Source organism: Oryx dammah, unplaced genomic scaffold (genome assembly GCF_014754425.2).
Source record: "Oryx dammah isolate SB20612 unplaced genomic scaffold, SCBI_Odam_1.1 HiC_scaffold_19, whole genome shotgun sequence".
Lineage (NCBI taxonomy): Eukaryota > Metazoa > Chordata > Mammalia > Artiodactyla > Bovidae > Oryx > Oryx dammah.
In genome coordinates, this window is record NW_024070203.1 from 88,834,585 (window position 1) to 88,850,991 (window position 16,407).

The following is a 16,407-nucleotide window of genomic DNA, read 5'->3' on the forward strand; positions in this document are numbered from 1 at the left end:
CCCTGGGTTGGGAAGATCCCCTGGAGGAGAGCATGGGAACCCACTCCAGGATTCTTGCCTGGAGAATCCCATGGACAGAGGAAACTGGCAGGCTACATTCCATAGGATTGCAAAGAGCTGGACATGACTGAGTGACTGAGTGTGCACACACACACACACCAGTTCTGTAGGATAATGTCCTAACTTGTGAAAATATACACTAAAGTTTCTGAGATGATGCAGTAACCTGTTGGCAACTTTACTGTCAAATTCAGAGGGAAAAAAAAAAAGGTGTTACAGTTTTTCTGTGGATTTGAAATTGTCTTCTAAATACAGAGTGTAAAAGTGTAATTTCATTCTGTATCTTGCATAAACAAGTTCAAAGTTTGTCTCATTATCTTTATTGCGATTGAATCCAGTTTAAGTTAAAATACAAAATGCTTAACAAATATAGATCCAATCTAGGTGGGAAACAAAAGATTAGTATTTACAACTCTTTTATCTTTTCAAAAGATAACAATTTTGGATAACACTTAGACCTTTTGCCTCTGAGAGATAAATAAATTAGCAGACAATCTTCAAGGAAATCCTTGCTGTGCAGACTTTTTTAGTCCACTGAAGTCCAATTTGTAGCGTAGAACTGATGGAATACTGTGGCAGAAACCATGAATTACAAAGTGGTAATGCTCATACACAGTAACTAGAATCCCTGACTTGCATGCTAGTTACTTTCTCTGAGAAAACAGACTTCTTTGACTCACTCACTTTGGTTTCTTTCCAAACTAAAGAAATTCATTCAACACCGGTCTTTCTAAAGCCATTAGAACTTCTGGTTACACAGGTAGATTTAATAAGTATTCCTTTAAGAAAAAAATAATTTTCAAGAGATAAATTGCATTTTACTTGTTACCTGAACTTAACAGTGCATTTGATTGCAAGCAGCAAGATAATTACCGAAGATACAAAATAAAGGTTTTAAAATATTCAATTAATTACATATTAATTATATGCCAATCTTCTACAAGGCCTCAAGCTAGATAATGTAAAGTGAAAAAGAAAATCAAAGAAGGTTTTGTCTTAGGAACTCATCTTAATGCAAATATATATGTCATTATTACACAATTTTCTACTGGATTCTTTCAATTATGAAAATCTACATCCAGAGGAAGACAGGTGTCCGAAACAAATCATCACAATTAAGGAAACTCCATTGACTTCTTTCAGAAGATGGCAGAATGGAGTATGTGCTCGTCTTAAATTTGATTATTAAGTTAATGCTGAGTGTCACTTCCTGTACCAGAAAGAGCAGAAGGACCTCACTTTATACACATTCATTACAGTGAATGTCAAGAGCCAACTTACAAACCTGCTGAAGAGATGGAGGGACACTTGTGTCAGGGGAGATAGGTGTTGCTATGGGAATGGGTTGATGGCACTGTGGACTGGGCAAATATTTGAGCCTCAAGTAATTTCCCCCCTTAGTTGATAAAACAGTGATCTTCACAGGACTGCTCTCTGCTCTGCTGTCAAAACACAGGGCCAAATTAGGCAGTCTGTCCCTCGAGCCCATGGGCATGCATGGCACCTCATTAGTTTCAAACCACGCCATAAACATCGTTTATGCCATATACTGACAATCACTGTGTCTGATCAATTATTAGCCAGTTTATTATTAGCATCACCAAGTGAATCAGATAGGTGGTGTAAGTCATTAAAGTTTAAATAGCTACTTATATCCTGGGGAAGTCCTCTCCAAAATTGGATGGGCTCTTCTTGAGCTGTGGAATAGATGCTTTAATTCACTATATCCCATCTCTCCATAGCTCTCATTCTGTTTGGTTTATTAGAAGTACTCTGCAATGAAAACCAGCAACATAATCCAAATGAAAATTCACTTGAAAAGGAAATAGTATCAACTTTTATGAATTGGAATGATATCAAGATATCCAGCAGAATCACTTGTTTAGAAAAAGGTACCACAATCTTATTATTCTGGGAATGAATTTAGGTATATTGCCAACACCACTGAGAGATGTGACTGATCAGTCTCTATGGCAAGGGACGATTCCTAACACATTCTGAGGTTTACAATGCCCGTCATGTGGTCACACAGATTAAAACAGATGTATTCCATGGGCTTTAATACACATCAAAAAATGTCTGCTGCTTATAAACCTAAGGGTGCAAATCTGAGACAGGTGACTTCAGTCAGTTTGATTCAAAAGATCTGATTTTCTTTGGGCACAAGCTGATGGCAAAACGGCTATGTCACCCCATAAACATCCCCCCATAAATTACAATTCTAGGAAAGAACAGTTGGTTGGGAGTTTTGTGTTTGTTTTGTTTTCTCTCCACAGGCACGTCTGGGGTGGTCTCTTGGCGACGACTTTTAACGGAAAGAGGCTCTCACTTTTCGGCCCTTCAAAGGCTGTGGTGGACGGTGATTGCTCAACAGAAAAGCCGCCGTTTCACCCTCCCTGCTGCACAGCAGGCTGCGGAATGCAGCCAGCTGTTGAAGAAAAGAAGAGAATTATTAGCAGAGAAAGTCACACCAGTGTTAATGAACTGCCCTGCCTGGAAAGTTAAGAAGCTTATAAGCTTTCTTCTACTAGGAATTAAATGTATTTCAATGAAAATTTTCTACATTATGGCTCATATATCATGAAGCAACTCTTCTGCTAGAGTCTTCAGTTCAGTTCAATTCAGTTGCTCAGTCATGTCGACTCTTTGTGACCCCATGAATCGCAGCAGGCCAGGCCTCCCTGTCCATCACCAACTCCTGGAGTTCAATCAGACTCATGTCCATCAAGTCAGTGATGCCATCCAGCCATCTCATCCTCTGTCGTCCTCTTCTCCTCCTGCCCCCAATCCCTCCCAGCATCAGAGTCTTCCAATGAGTCAACTCTTCGCATGAGTCTTACCACTATACAAATACCTATGGCTTCAAAAATAAGTATAGAAGCATTCTTCATTTGAAGATCAAATAAGGGAGAAAAAACATTTAGGATGTGGTTTAGAGAGAATATATGCAGAAATCAGAAAATGTGACCTCCAGTGGCAGAATGAGAGTGGGAAGGGCTTTCCAGGTGGGGTCCCACTCCTCGTCTGCTACTAGCGAGCTGTGTGACCTCGGAAATTCATTACTGTCTTTAGTCTTCAGTTCCTCCCCTATAAAGTGAAGCCCTGGATCAGATTACCTCAGCAGGAACCATCAGTTCTTAGAATAACACTCAACACTTAAAGCACTCCAATATAATGGGAACCACATGCTATTCATCCTATACAATGTTCATCTTTTATGGACTTTTCTCCTTAAACAGCGATTTATCCCTCACCATAACTGTGCCTTATAAGCAAATAACTAGGGGAAAAGCCTAGAGTCCTCCAACTGCTGACAATATTTCAATACAATTTAAGTGATACAGGCATATTTCTCAACACAAACGTTTACTTTTTCATATCACACACACAACACAATGCTTGCTTACCTTATAAACTTCATATAGTACACAAGCGTCAAGAAGAAAATAGAAATTACTAGTAATCACATCACAAAATTTAACCCCTGTTCACATTATGGAGTATATCCTTCCAGAAGTTTCTCTGTGTATAAACGCTATACACTGGTGCACGCATTCAACAGTTTCAGTGCAAAATAAGCTCAATATATTTACGCATCTGAAACCTTATTTTTTCTCTTAATATATATCCTTTGCATGTCAATAGATATTAGTCTACTTTTTTTAATTGTTGAAAAGTTTGTTATAAGCATGTTTATGAGTTATTCAGGAATTCCTTGGTGATTTAACCTTACTAAGATTAAGAACAGGTTTATAGTCATAAAATGAAAGTTGGGTAAAGTATCTGATTAATTCTGCTGTCTCAAAAACACTCACTAAAAACATGCTGCCACATGAGTAAGTTTTTGGTGCTTTGCTGTTTGCGTGTGCACAAATTATTAAACAGTTGAAAACAGCCTTTATTCTCTAAGCTTTGATAGTCATCTAATCAAAGAGTCACAGAAATTCAGATCAGGACACATCACTTAGGTTTCCATCATTAACATTTATCTACAGCCTAAAACAGTTCTCTTACAGGACTAGCCAGGATAGGAGACAGAGGTGATAGCTATCCTTCATAATAAATAGGCAACAGTTTATAACCATGCTGTATGGAGATAAGTTCAAGTATCACACAAGCAGTCATGTGTTTCCACAGTGATATTTTGAGGTGTCTTTTCAAAGAGTAGAGATATGAGGAGTATAAGATAAATATTTACAACTTGCTATTACTCATGTTTCATTAGACCACGTCACTATGGCAAAAGCAAGATGAGACATAAATAATTCTCTGGTAAAGTCAAGCTGGAATCAAGATTGCTGGGAGAAATATCAATAACCTCAGATATGCAGATGACACCACCCTTATGGCAGAAAGTGTAGAGGAACTAAAAAGCCACTTGATGAAAGTGAAAGAGGAGGGTGAAAAAGTTGGCTTAAAGCTCAACATTCAGAAAACTAAGATCATGGCATCAGGTCCCATCACTTCATGTCAGATAGATGGGGAAACAGTGACAGACTTTATTTTGGGGGGGGCTCCAAAATCACTGCAGATTGTGACTGCAGGCATGAAATTAAAAGACACTTACTCCTTGGAAGGAAAGTTATGACCAACCTAGACAGCATATTAAAAAGCAGAGGCTATGGTTTTTCCAGTAGTCACATACGGATGTGAGAGTTGGACCATAAAGAAAGCTGAGCACCAAAGAATTGATGCTTTTGAACTGTGGTGTTGGAGAAGACTCTTGAGAGTCCCCACTGCAAGGAGATCCAACCAGTCTATCCTAAAGGAAGTCAGTCCTGGGTGTTCATTGGAAGGACTGATGCTGAAGCTGAAGCTCCAATATTTTGGCCACCTGATGCGAAGAGCTGTCTCATTTGAAAAGACCCTGATGCTTCAAAACATTGAAGGCAGGAGGAGAAGGGGACCACAGAGAATGAGCTGGTTGGATGGCATCACCAACTCAATGGATATGAGTTGGGTGGACTCCAGGAGTTGGTGATGGACAGGGAAGTCTGGCGTGCTGCGGTTCATGGGGTCGCAAAGAGTCAGGCATGACTGAGCGACTGAACTGAACTGAACTGAAAGTCAAGTTGTTGTTGAGTTGCTAAGTTGTATCCAAATCTTTGCAACCCCATGGACAGTAGCCCATCAGGCTCCTCTGTCCATGGGATTTCCCAGGCAAGAATACTGGAGTGGGTTGCCATTTCCTTCTCCAGGGGATTTTCCCGACCCCAGGATCAAACCCTCATCTCCTGTATTGCAGGAGGATTCTTTACTGCTGAGCCACCAGGGAAGCCCAATATACACCGTTAGCCCTCTTCAATGCCTCTGTAAACTGATAGTGGCTCCCTACCTCTGCAGCGCTTTAGCCTCATCAGTTTAGAACTGGAACTTAACTCTAGATCTTTCTCTGACCAGTTTGCTCATTTTGCTGAAAGTCTCTGAGCCCGTCCTGATGGCTCATCAAGTTCCTTCCCTTTCTGGCTCTGGCTCGCCCTCCCAGTCACTTAGTCCAGCTTGGTCGGCCCTGCATCTCCCAGGCCTTGCTTACATTGGTTTTTCTTGGCCGTGGGGTCCTCCACCGCCACACTGGCTGCAAAATGCAGCCCCTTGACTGGCCGCTATGGGCCCCTTGCCCTCCCCAAGCCTCTGGCTTCATTCCAGCAGAAAACCTGTCCCTCTGTTCCTAAGGCTGACACAGCCTTTTCACAGCTCCTGCAAGAACCTCCACAGCTCAGTTGGAAGGCTGAGGAAGGTATGACCTGTCTTACTGTTTTCTTGGGCTCTAATACTGAAAGCTTGCATTTCTTCTCTAGTAACCCCAGTAAGCAGATATCGCTTTTCTAATGTTTTGGAAATAGTTTTGATTAGTCACTCTCGGGCTCAAACGTTTTTAATAGCTCTCCGTTGCCTGCCAAAGTTGAGTAATAATAAAAATAAGCTCTCTTATAAAATATGATGGGCCAGGTACTATGCTAAGTGTTTCACATTACATATTGCATTTAATCCCCTGAACAACCCTATCAATAATATACTATTATCCCTATTCTAAAGGTGAGGGACTTACAAATGAACCGTCTGGTAAATAAGACGTGCACTAACCACAGCATCCCTCTGCATCTCTAAGTGTTTTTCTTGTTTTGTTTTTTTTTCACCATTTTCTTCTGATCTTTTCTTATTTACTTTTTATTATGGAAACTTTCAGACATACACAAAGGTAGACAGGGCAACATGATAAACCATCGCCAGCTTCAGCAGTCATCAACACATGGCCAATTCTGTTTCATCCACACTCTCACCCATTCTCTCTCTCCATCTCTGAATCCTGCCCAAACTGTAGTATTTTGAAGCCAATTTCAACTGTCATTTCAGGTATAAACATTTCAAAATATATCTCTAACATACATGACATTTTGAACTTTATTCAGGCCCCAAAACAAACTTATGGGCACAGCTGCTAAGCCTCTTGGCCACCTGGTTCCAAATCATCTCTCTAAATCGTCTCCTATTATTGCACACACAGGTCCCAGGCAGCCTTGTGAAGAGGGTGGGGAGGGGGACTCAGAGAATCAGAATGAAAAGACTTTGAGGTTATTCTGAAAACTTCAGATTCCAGGACCTCAGCTCAGACTGCTAAAGCAGTTTTCTAATAAGGCTCGAGGACCCGCATAGCTTTCTCAGGTGATTCTTTACGTATATAAATAACTTTATTTATGTATCCGGTTTTGGCTGTGCTGGGTCTTCGTGGCTGTGAGCCTTTCTCTATTGCGGTGGCCAGGGGGGCCGCTCTCCACTTACGGTGCACGGGCCTCTCTCGTGGCAGGGCGGGGCTCTGGGGCACGCGGGCTCTGCAGTTGCAGCGCGCGGGCCCTAGAGCGCAGGCTCAGTAGCTGCGGTGAGCGGACTCAGTTGCTCCGAGGCCTGTGGGACCTTCGCGGATCGGGGCTGACCCGGTGTCTCCTGCACTGGTGGGCGGATGCTTCTCCACTGAGCCAGCAGGGGAGCCCTGTCACGTGATTCTTGCACACGCTAAACTTTGAGAACCACAGGTGCAAAGTTACCCACATGGTTTTCGCATGCCTTCTTGCCTTTATTTATGCTACTCCTTGAAATCTCCCCTTTCTTTTTACCCCCAAACAGCTCCCACTTTTGAAACCAACCCAAATGTCAGCTCTTTCATGAAGTCTTTTCCTGATTTCTCCACTGAGAACTAGTCTCTCCCCATGTGAACTTCCCTATACCTTATAATCCTCTCAAGGTACCAAGCAAAGCCATTGTGTTACAGTTTTTATGCTTTTATTGCATCCTCTCATTTAGATTCTAAACTGCTGGAGAACAAGGATCTTTTAAACACTTGTCTGTATCTCTTGCATCATGCCTTGTAAGAACTGGCCATTATTAAACAATTCCAGAAATGACTTGTAGTGTCTTCTATGATTTAAAACTTTAATTGCAAAGCTAAGTAGATAGAGTTTTATATATTAGGTCAAGCAATGTTGAAGTGCATGAATTCTTTCCCCCATTTCACACATAGTCTAATGAGGCAGAAGTTAGGAAAATTTTCCTAGACTGTTAATTATTATTCATTACAAAATACAAAATTTTACTATTAAAAAGGACATTAGAGTTTGATTCCAGATATATCGGACTAAAAACCCTGCAGACAACCTTCCTATAGAAGATAACTCTAAAACCCAAACACGATACCAAAAAATAGCCAGCTGCAGGTACTGAAGAGTGGAGGGAAGTACAAGGATTCAGATGAGAAGTTCATGTTCACTCAGAAAAGTGAGTTCCTGTCTCCACAGTTTTTTACCTGGACAGGTGCCGTCTGCACTGGAGGCATACCTGCCTTGCAAGGAAAGAGCCAGAGAGAGGATCCCCAAACTCTATACCAAGAACCACACATGGCTTTACTGAGACTGGAACTACTGCAAGAGAGAGAAAATTTCCAATTCAAGTCAAGCCAAGAAATGTATCTGCTAATCCAAAGGAAACAATAGTCATCAGAGAAAAACAACAGATCCAGAATCTCCACAACTTAATGTTTATAGCATCTAGGTTGCAATACAAAGTTACTCAATATACAAAGAATCAAGAAAATGTAAACATGATCAAAGAAAGACAAATCAATGAAGTCAGACTCAAGATGAACCAAATGTGGAACTCACAAGGATTTTAGAGTGAATACTTTCACTACCTGTGAGCTACATGAAGTTAAACAAAGCACATTTCTTAGTGCGTGAGAAATCCCAGTAGAGTAATGGAAATTCTCAGAAAAGAAATAGAAATAAGAAGAAAATCAAACAAATTTTAGAACTAAGAACTATAATTTCTAAAGCAAGAAATTCAGTGGCTAGAATTAACAGTCAAATTGACATGACAGAGGAAAGAACAAATGAGCTTGAATATAGATCAATAGACACTATCCATATAAGTTCAGTTCAGTCGCTCAGTCGTGTCCGACTCTTTGAGACCTCGTGGACTGCAGCGCGCCAGGCCTCCCTGTCTATCACCAACTCCCGGAGTTGACTCAAACTCATGTCCATCAAGTCGGTGATGCCATCCAGCCATCTCATCCTCTGTCCTCCCCTTCTCCTCCTGCCCTCAATTCTTCTCAGAATCAGGGTCTTTTCTAGTGAGTAAGTTGTTCGCATCAGGTGGCCAAAGTATTGGAGTTTCAGCTTCAGCATCAGTCCTTCCAATGAATATTCAGGACTGATTTCCTTTAGGATGGACTGACTGGATCTCCTTGCAGTCCAAGGGACTCTCAAGAGTCTTCTCCAGCACCACAGTTCAAAAGCATCAGTTCTTCTGTACTCAGCTTTCTTTATGGTCCAGCTCTCACATCCATACATGACTACTGGAAAAACCACAGCTTTGACTAGACAGACCTTTGTTGGCAAAGTAATGTCTCTGCTTTTTAATATGCTGTCTAGGTTGGTTATAGCTTTTATTCCAAGGAGTAAGTGTCTTTTAATTTCATGGCTGCAGTCACCATTTGCAGTGATTTTGGAGCCCAAATAAATAAAGTATCTCACTGTTTCCATTGTTTCCCCATCTATCTGACATGAAGTGATGGGACCAGATGCCATGATCTTCGTTTTCTGAATGTTGAGCTTTAAGCCAACTTTCTCACTCTCCTCTTTCACTTTCATCAGAGGTTCTTTAGTACCTCTTCACTTTCTGCCATAACGGTGGTATCATCTGCACATCTGAGGTTATTGATATTTCTCCTGGCAATCTTGATTCCAGCTTGTGCTTCACCCAGCCCGGCACCCATTGTGAAGAGCAGAAAATTTAAAAATATTTGAAACTAATAGAGCCTTGGGATCTGTTTTGAACAGGTCAAATGTATGCATAATTAGAATATCAGATATGGAAGCAATCTATAAGTCCATCATGAGAAGAATGGATAAAGGTGTGGTGTGTATTATATGGTACATATATACATATGGTGTATATGTGTGTGTGTATACACAATAGTATGTAACTTCATCATTAAAAATGAAAATGCCATTTACAGCAACAGGAACAGACCTGGCGAGTATCAAAAAATAAGTCAGAGAAAGACAAATATTGTATGTTTACACTCATATTTGTATCTACAAAATCAATGAATGACTTTCAGAAAACAGAAACAAATTTACAGATACAGAGAAAAAAAACAGTGGTTATGGAAGGTAGAAGGGTGGGGGAGAGGCGATACTGGTAAAGGGATCAGATGTACAAATCATCAGGTAGCACAGAATGAAGAAGTCACCCGGATATAAGGAGCAGCGCAGGGAGTGCAGCCAGCACTTCACAGCAACTTCACACAGAGCACCAGCAAGACCATTAGATAACTACACTGTACCTCTGAAACTGACGCAATATTGCAAGCAAACTACACTTCAATGTGAAAAAGAATGTCCGAAGGAAAGGAAAGAGAATGGAGCATAGCACACACAAAACTGATTCACAAATAATACAAGACCGAAAGGTAAGAGCTAAAACTATTACTTAAAGTAGGAAAAATATTTTGTGGCATATAGCCAGGCAAAGGTTTCTTAAACAGGACACCAAGGCACACACTGTAAGAGGTATTTTGACAAAATGACCTTCATCAAGATTAAGAAGTTCTCTTTAATTTTGGCTCTTCAAAAGACATGGTGGGGGCAAAAAAGACAAGTTTTGTAAAGCAAATATTGAAAACAGGGCTTTTATCCAGATTGTATTAAAAAAAAAAAACCCTTGGAACTCCACAATTAGAAGACAAACAGTCTTAATTTTAAAGTGGACAAATTATCTGAACAAATACTTCACAAAAGAAGATATAAGCACAATCAGTAATTATATGAAAACATGCTCAACATCATTAGTCATCAGATAAATGCAAATTAAAAATCACACACACCGTACATACCCACTAGAATGGCTAAAAGTTAAAATTACAAAACCGAGTGTTAACAAGGATGTAGAAAAACTAGAAATGTTTTACATTGCTGGTGCAAATGGAAGACTGAAGAGTCACGTTAGGAAGCAACACGGCGGTCCCTTATAAAAGTAGGCGTGACCCAGTAACCCACTGCTAGGTATTGCCACAGGAAGTGAAAATATGGGTCCACACGGAAGTGTATATGCCAGTTATTCCTAACAGCTAAATATGGGTAGTTGCTATTTATAATGGTCCCAAACTGGAAGCAACCCAATGGCTAATCAGTTCATGAACAGATTAAAAAAGAATGCGTATGCATACCATAAATATTGCATGCGTGCGTGCTAAGTTGCTTCAGTCGTATCTGACTCTTTGAGACCCCATGGACTGTAGCCGGGCAGGCTCCTCTGTCCATGGGATTCTCCAGGCAAGAATATTGGAGTAGGTTGCCAAGCCCTCCTCCAGGGGAATCTTCCCAACCCAGGGAGCAAATCCACATCTCTCACTATCTAACCTGCTTTGGCAGGCGGGTTCTTTACCACGGTCGCCACCTGGAAGGCCCATAAATATTACTCAGTAACAAAGAGGAAATCAATATAACTTAAAAATATTATGTGAAATGAGTGAAGTCACTCAGTCGTGGCCAGCTCTTTGTGATCCTGTGGACTGTAGCCCGCCAGGCTCCTCCGTCCTTGGGATTCTCCAGGCAAGCGTACTGGAGTGGGTACCATTTCCTTCTCCAGGGGATCTTCCTGACTCAGGGATGGGATCCGCGTCTCCTGCATTACGTGGATGCTTTACCTCTGTGTACTATGTGATTCCATTTTAATAAAATTCTAAAAAAGACACAATTCTTGTGACAGCTCAGCGGTTGCCTGGGGCATGGGTGAGGAAGAAGGTGGACTATAAAGGAGCAGGAGCAAACTTTTTCAGCCAAGGGATCTGTTCCATACTTTGATGGCAGTAGTAGTTGTGGCAACAATGAAATCATCACCTGCATACTAAACTGTATGAATCTCTCCGTATGCAAATATCACAGTACACAACAAAGTGTTGTTTTTTTTTTTTTTCCAAAAAAAGGAGCTCAGAACTAAATTCTGCACATCAAATTTCAGCAGATGAGGAAGCCAATTTAGATAATCTGGGATAAACCACAGAGACTTGGCAAGAGACGTCAGCCTTCCAAAGGATAACAGATCTGTTATCAGAAGTATCAAAAACAGTGTATCTTTTCACTGGCCTGGCAGTTAAATCAAGCATTTCAGTAAATGACTCTAGAGGGGGAAATGGACTTGAATCAAGAAAAAGGAAATGGAAACCATCTGATTTGCCCTTTAGGTCAAACAGTGACTTGGCGAGAAATAGAAGCAGGAAAAAAACCTTGAAAAAATCGGCACCAACTTACTAAAAAGAGGCTTTAATCTTCACAACCAGTGCATTATATAGTGGAATTGGAAATGAAATAAAAACAATATTTTCCAGATTCTTCTAAAATAAGGACCACTAAAATTAATATTAAAAATTATCTTTTGTAAAGTAACTCTCAAGTCAGTGGTGTACACAAAAAGGACCTTCATTTTACTTTATAAAAAAGAGCTAAGAAACTAAATAATCTTATCAACCCTCTCATGTGATGGAATATTTTAAAATCTGCTTTTTATTTTAGAACAGTTTTATATTTACCAAATTACTGCAAAGATAGAATAATTCTTGTACATCCCACAATTCAGTTTCCCCTGGTTTTTTTTTTTTTTTTCTTTCACTCAAAGAATGCACAAAGAAGTGCCCCCTGTTATTAACATTCTGCATTAGTATGGTACATTTTTAACAATTAGTGAACCAATACTAATATTATTAACTGAAATCCACCCTTTATTTCAATTTCTTCTGTTTTTACCTAATATCATTTTCTGTTCCAGGATCCTATCAGGAAATAAATTCATACTTGTTGTCTTGTCTGCATGAGTATTTCATGATTATGACAATTTTTTATGTTTTTCACAACCTTGTAAGTTTTGATGATTATTGATCAGATATTTTGAGAACTGGGCACTGCCTGATGCTTTTCTCATGGTTAAAATGGGACCGAACTTTTAAAATATCTTTTACTTCATTCTTTAAATCTTAAAATCACCATAATAATTTTTATTACTAAGCTATTATAGTCATCATAATAATTGTGATTACTACTCAAATAATCATTTCAATCTGACTGAAAATGTCTGACAGTGTTCCTGCTACAGAAGATTTAAGTGAATGCCTCAAAATAAGTTATCACTCACACTAAAGCTCTAAAATGTAGCTATTATTTTATAAACTCAAATGGCATAAAAACCACATTAATAATTAATATTAATAAATGGAACCTCAAAATGAATTATTGCTCACACTGAAGTTCTAAATACAGCTATCATTTTATAAACTGCATAAAAACTACATTAATAATTAATGTTAATGATTAAAGTGAGATACAATAGTGAATTCACATCTAGGCAGTCATTCGTACATTTGCAGGGTGTTATTTTTGATTAGGTTAAATGTATGTATTGTATATGCCTAAATAATATTTTGATATATTCTCTTCCAAATCACAGGTGGATTAAAAAAATATATTTTCTAACTGGTTTTAATGGATAAGTTAATTCTTAAAATATGAGAAAAAAACACGATTCCCTTATTATTACTACCTTATTAACTCTTACTATTAACCTGTTCAAATTTAATAAAGAAAAGTAAAGCAAACCACTTAGTGCATGAAGGGGAGAAAAATGAACTGCATTAACAAAGCCGCTGAGTCGATGAGAGGTCATTTTTCTCATGATGCAACTCACGTTATTTATGACAGAAAAAATCCACAGGAATTTCCATGTCAGTCAAGCTCTGGCTATCTACCCAGATTTTTATAAAATGTTTTAATAAGTATGAACCAGATTATTTTCTGACTTTCATCCTAAACACAAGGTCAGCAGAAGTTGGATGATTCAACACCACAAGGGGAAACGTTACCTGATGCGACCTTCGTAAAGGTGAACCAACTCTAGTCTTTGCTTAGGGGAAAGATGAAACAGTTAGGTGTGGGCCAGCCCACAACGGGAGTACATCATTAGCTGCAAAAATTACCAGGCTGTGTTCTTGCCAAGATTTCGCAGCATATAATTTGAAAAAGAAAACAATAACAAAACCAAAACCAAATCCATTAGGCAAACAGCATCCACTTGGCAGACTGGTCAGTCCCATGGTGGGCTTCCCCGGAAGATGCAGATTTGACCCTTGGGTCGGGAAGATCCCCTGGAGGAGGGCACGGCAATCCACTCCAGTACTCTTGCCTGGAGAACCCCAGGGACAGAGGAGCCCCGCAGGCTACAGTCCAGGGGGTCGGGAAGAGCGGGACAGGACTGAGTGGCTACACCACCACCATGGGGCATCACAGCTCTATCTGGAGTCTCTAGGCATCAAAGACATGTTGAACCTGCAGACTGTTGGGCCCACCGACCCCAGGAGCCTGATCAGAAGAACGAGAGAGGAAATCTGTTCCCTGGAAGAGCTCAGGCGGCCATCCACAGCTTCTAGGCAAATGCTTTAAAGACCCTCAGCCAGCTTCACAATAGCTTTGTCAACAAAAGCCAAAAGATCAGATGGTTTCCTCAATCTAGCAAGTACAATGTTCTCACTGTTCTGTTTCTGAACGTGAAATCTGCAGGAGGAGCGGGTCCACGCACCGAGGTCAAAAAGGAGAATGTCGCCCTTTGAAGGAAGACTCGCTCCTGATTTTCCCTTTTGTATCGCATGCAGACCTTTAATACCTTGGATCACACAAGAGAAGAAAGAGCAGAGCCCTTAAGGGGGCACGGCACGTCCATCCATGCCTGTCTGCACATCTCATTTCTAGGAACTGGGAAAGAAATAATCTAATCATAGAAGGTCAAACAAGAAAGGAAGAGAAACCTCACCGGGTTCAACCACTCATCTGACTAATGAAGGGAAAACACAGGCTTCATAACAGCAGAAACGAAGGGCAGGGTCTGAAACACAGACACAGACACACACACACACACACACACACACACACAATTTTCAGCCCAGTCTCCTCTAGAGAATCAGGGTCAGCGTGGAGGAAGTGATGTACCTGTTGAGAGCTGATGTTTATGGGCTGCTTTAAAATGATCCAAGTGACACTCTCCAGGAGAGGTGGGACCGTAAGAGAGCCAGGATACGTCCAATAATCCCGGCATGGAGGAAGCAGACATACCGGGTCGAAATTCGTGAACCGAGTTTGTTTACCCTGAGGAAGAAAAGAGAATTCTCATAAATGACAATGGGAAAGCTTTACACAGACCTCAAAAAAATAAATATCCGTGAAATGCTATTTCACTGGAATTCTATAATTCATGGAATGATTTAGTATCTGCTGTTAGGTCTTTAAAAAAACTATCTGCCTTACTCTAAAAATTGAAGATGAATTAGTGCCTCACCTAGATTTATTTAAGCAGCACTGGATTTCTTTTTAATGTAAGTGGCCTGACATTATTTGTTTTAGATAATTTTAGAAATTTTAGATAATTTACATAAAATTTAATGTAAATCTTAATAATTTACACTATTATTTTAGATAATTTAAGATCCCGTCATAATTTTCAAGAGATAAGCAGCAATGTTACTTCCACTGTATTGGTCAAAGATGTTTCAAACCTGCTTCCAAGCCAGCAGCATATGCTACATCAAAGTCTAACAGAAGATATGAGAATTCAGGAGAAAACAGGGAACATATTAGTCACTGGTAAACAGTAATTAATTTTACCTTTTCTTTAATGGAATCCAAAATGTCAGTAATCTTTTGCAGTTGGGGATTATGTTCACCAATCTGAAAACATGAAATTGCAAAAGAAATGGTTACTGTCTGACTCATTTTAGTCACTATTTTTTATTTTTTTTCAAACTCTAAGTCAGCTCAGAACAAGCAATGATTGTTCTATAATGAGGCTCTCTTTCACCTGCTAGCCGTATCACACCAGAAAAATCTAAACAACAAGATAATATTACAGGGCTCTTTGGCTGAACTATACCTTTGATTCCAAAGCTGGAAGTAATGGCTTCATATTCTTCCAGCTTTAGGAACGTTTAGGGTACAGGTTCTCTCGAGAGAAACTCCTCCATAACACCTGCACTATTTAACTAGATGTGACTTTCAGACCTTGATTCTTGGTGACATCAAACATTAAACATCTCCCACTTTCCACTTAAAATGACTTGAGGTTCTGAATCAACAGACTATGTCATCATGAGGAGAAGCCTTCAGAAAATATATATGTACTTATTTTTCTTTGTTTGGGGTGTCCTGAGTTATCTGAAGGTGTTAAGTCATCCAGGGTTCAAGTATAATGCCTTTCCTCACTTGGCCTTCACGGCCACCACCAGACCTGGGGACCAAAAGAAGGAGCTGCTGCTGTGCACGCTGGTCTCTGCTCTGCCCTCGGCTTCCCCCAGCCCCGTGCAACGAGTTACACCACGTGCGGAGCCGCTGGCATCACGAGAGGGCACAGCCTAAAGAATCTGGTGTGTGGGGGTTGAGCCGCCCTGCCCTCTGCACAGGTACCAGGACACAGACGCTTGTCTGCCTCATAGGAATACCAGACAGAGGAAAACACAACAAAATCTTTAAAACTGATCAGTGCGTTTGGGATAATAAACCATAATAAACTAGTGGTCAAACTAGTGCTTCAAGAATCAGGAACTTGAACTTTACCCTAACCTGTATCTCCAAATATTGAGCAATCAGGAAGAGCCTATCATATTTTCTTCTCAAGGTATCAGTGTAACACTTCTGCTATTAGGTAATACTTCTGATATTACTGTTATCGCAGCTACATTTGCTATTCACATAAAACTGATCTGTGGACAATAAGATGAATCATAAGACAACCTTCCTAGGGTAGTTCTGGGCCCTTAGA

At 40.1% G+C, this 16,407-nt stretch overlaps 1 protein-coding gene across 1 annotated transcript in view; it reads right to left on the reverse strand.

The window, feature by feature from the left end:
* Nucleotides 1-360: 360 nt before the first annotated feature.
* CA13 (carbonic anhydrase 13) overlaps nt 361-16,407 on the reverse strand; it is a 39,155-nt gene continuing 23,108 nt past the window's right edge. The window contains exons 5-7 of the mRNA XM_040261138.1: nt 15,258-15,320; nt 14,586-14,741; nt 361-2,488 (exon numbers count right to left, since the gene is read on the reverse strand). Coding sequence (XP_040117072.1) covers nt 2,369-2,488; nt 14,586-14,741; nt 15,258-15,320 — 339 coding nt within the window. The 3' untranslated portion in view covers nt 361-2,368. The remainder of the gene's footprint in view (nt 2,489-14,585; nt 14,742-15,257; nt 15,321-16,407) is intronic.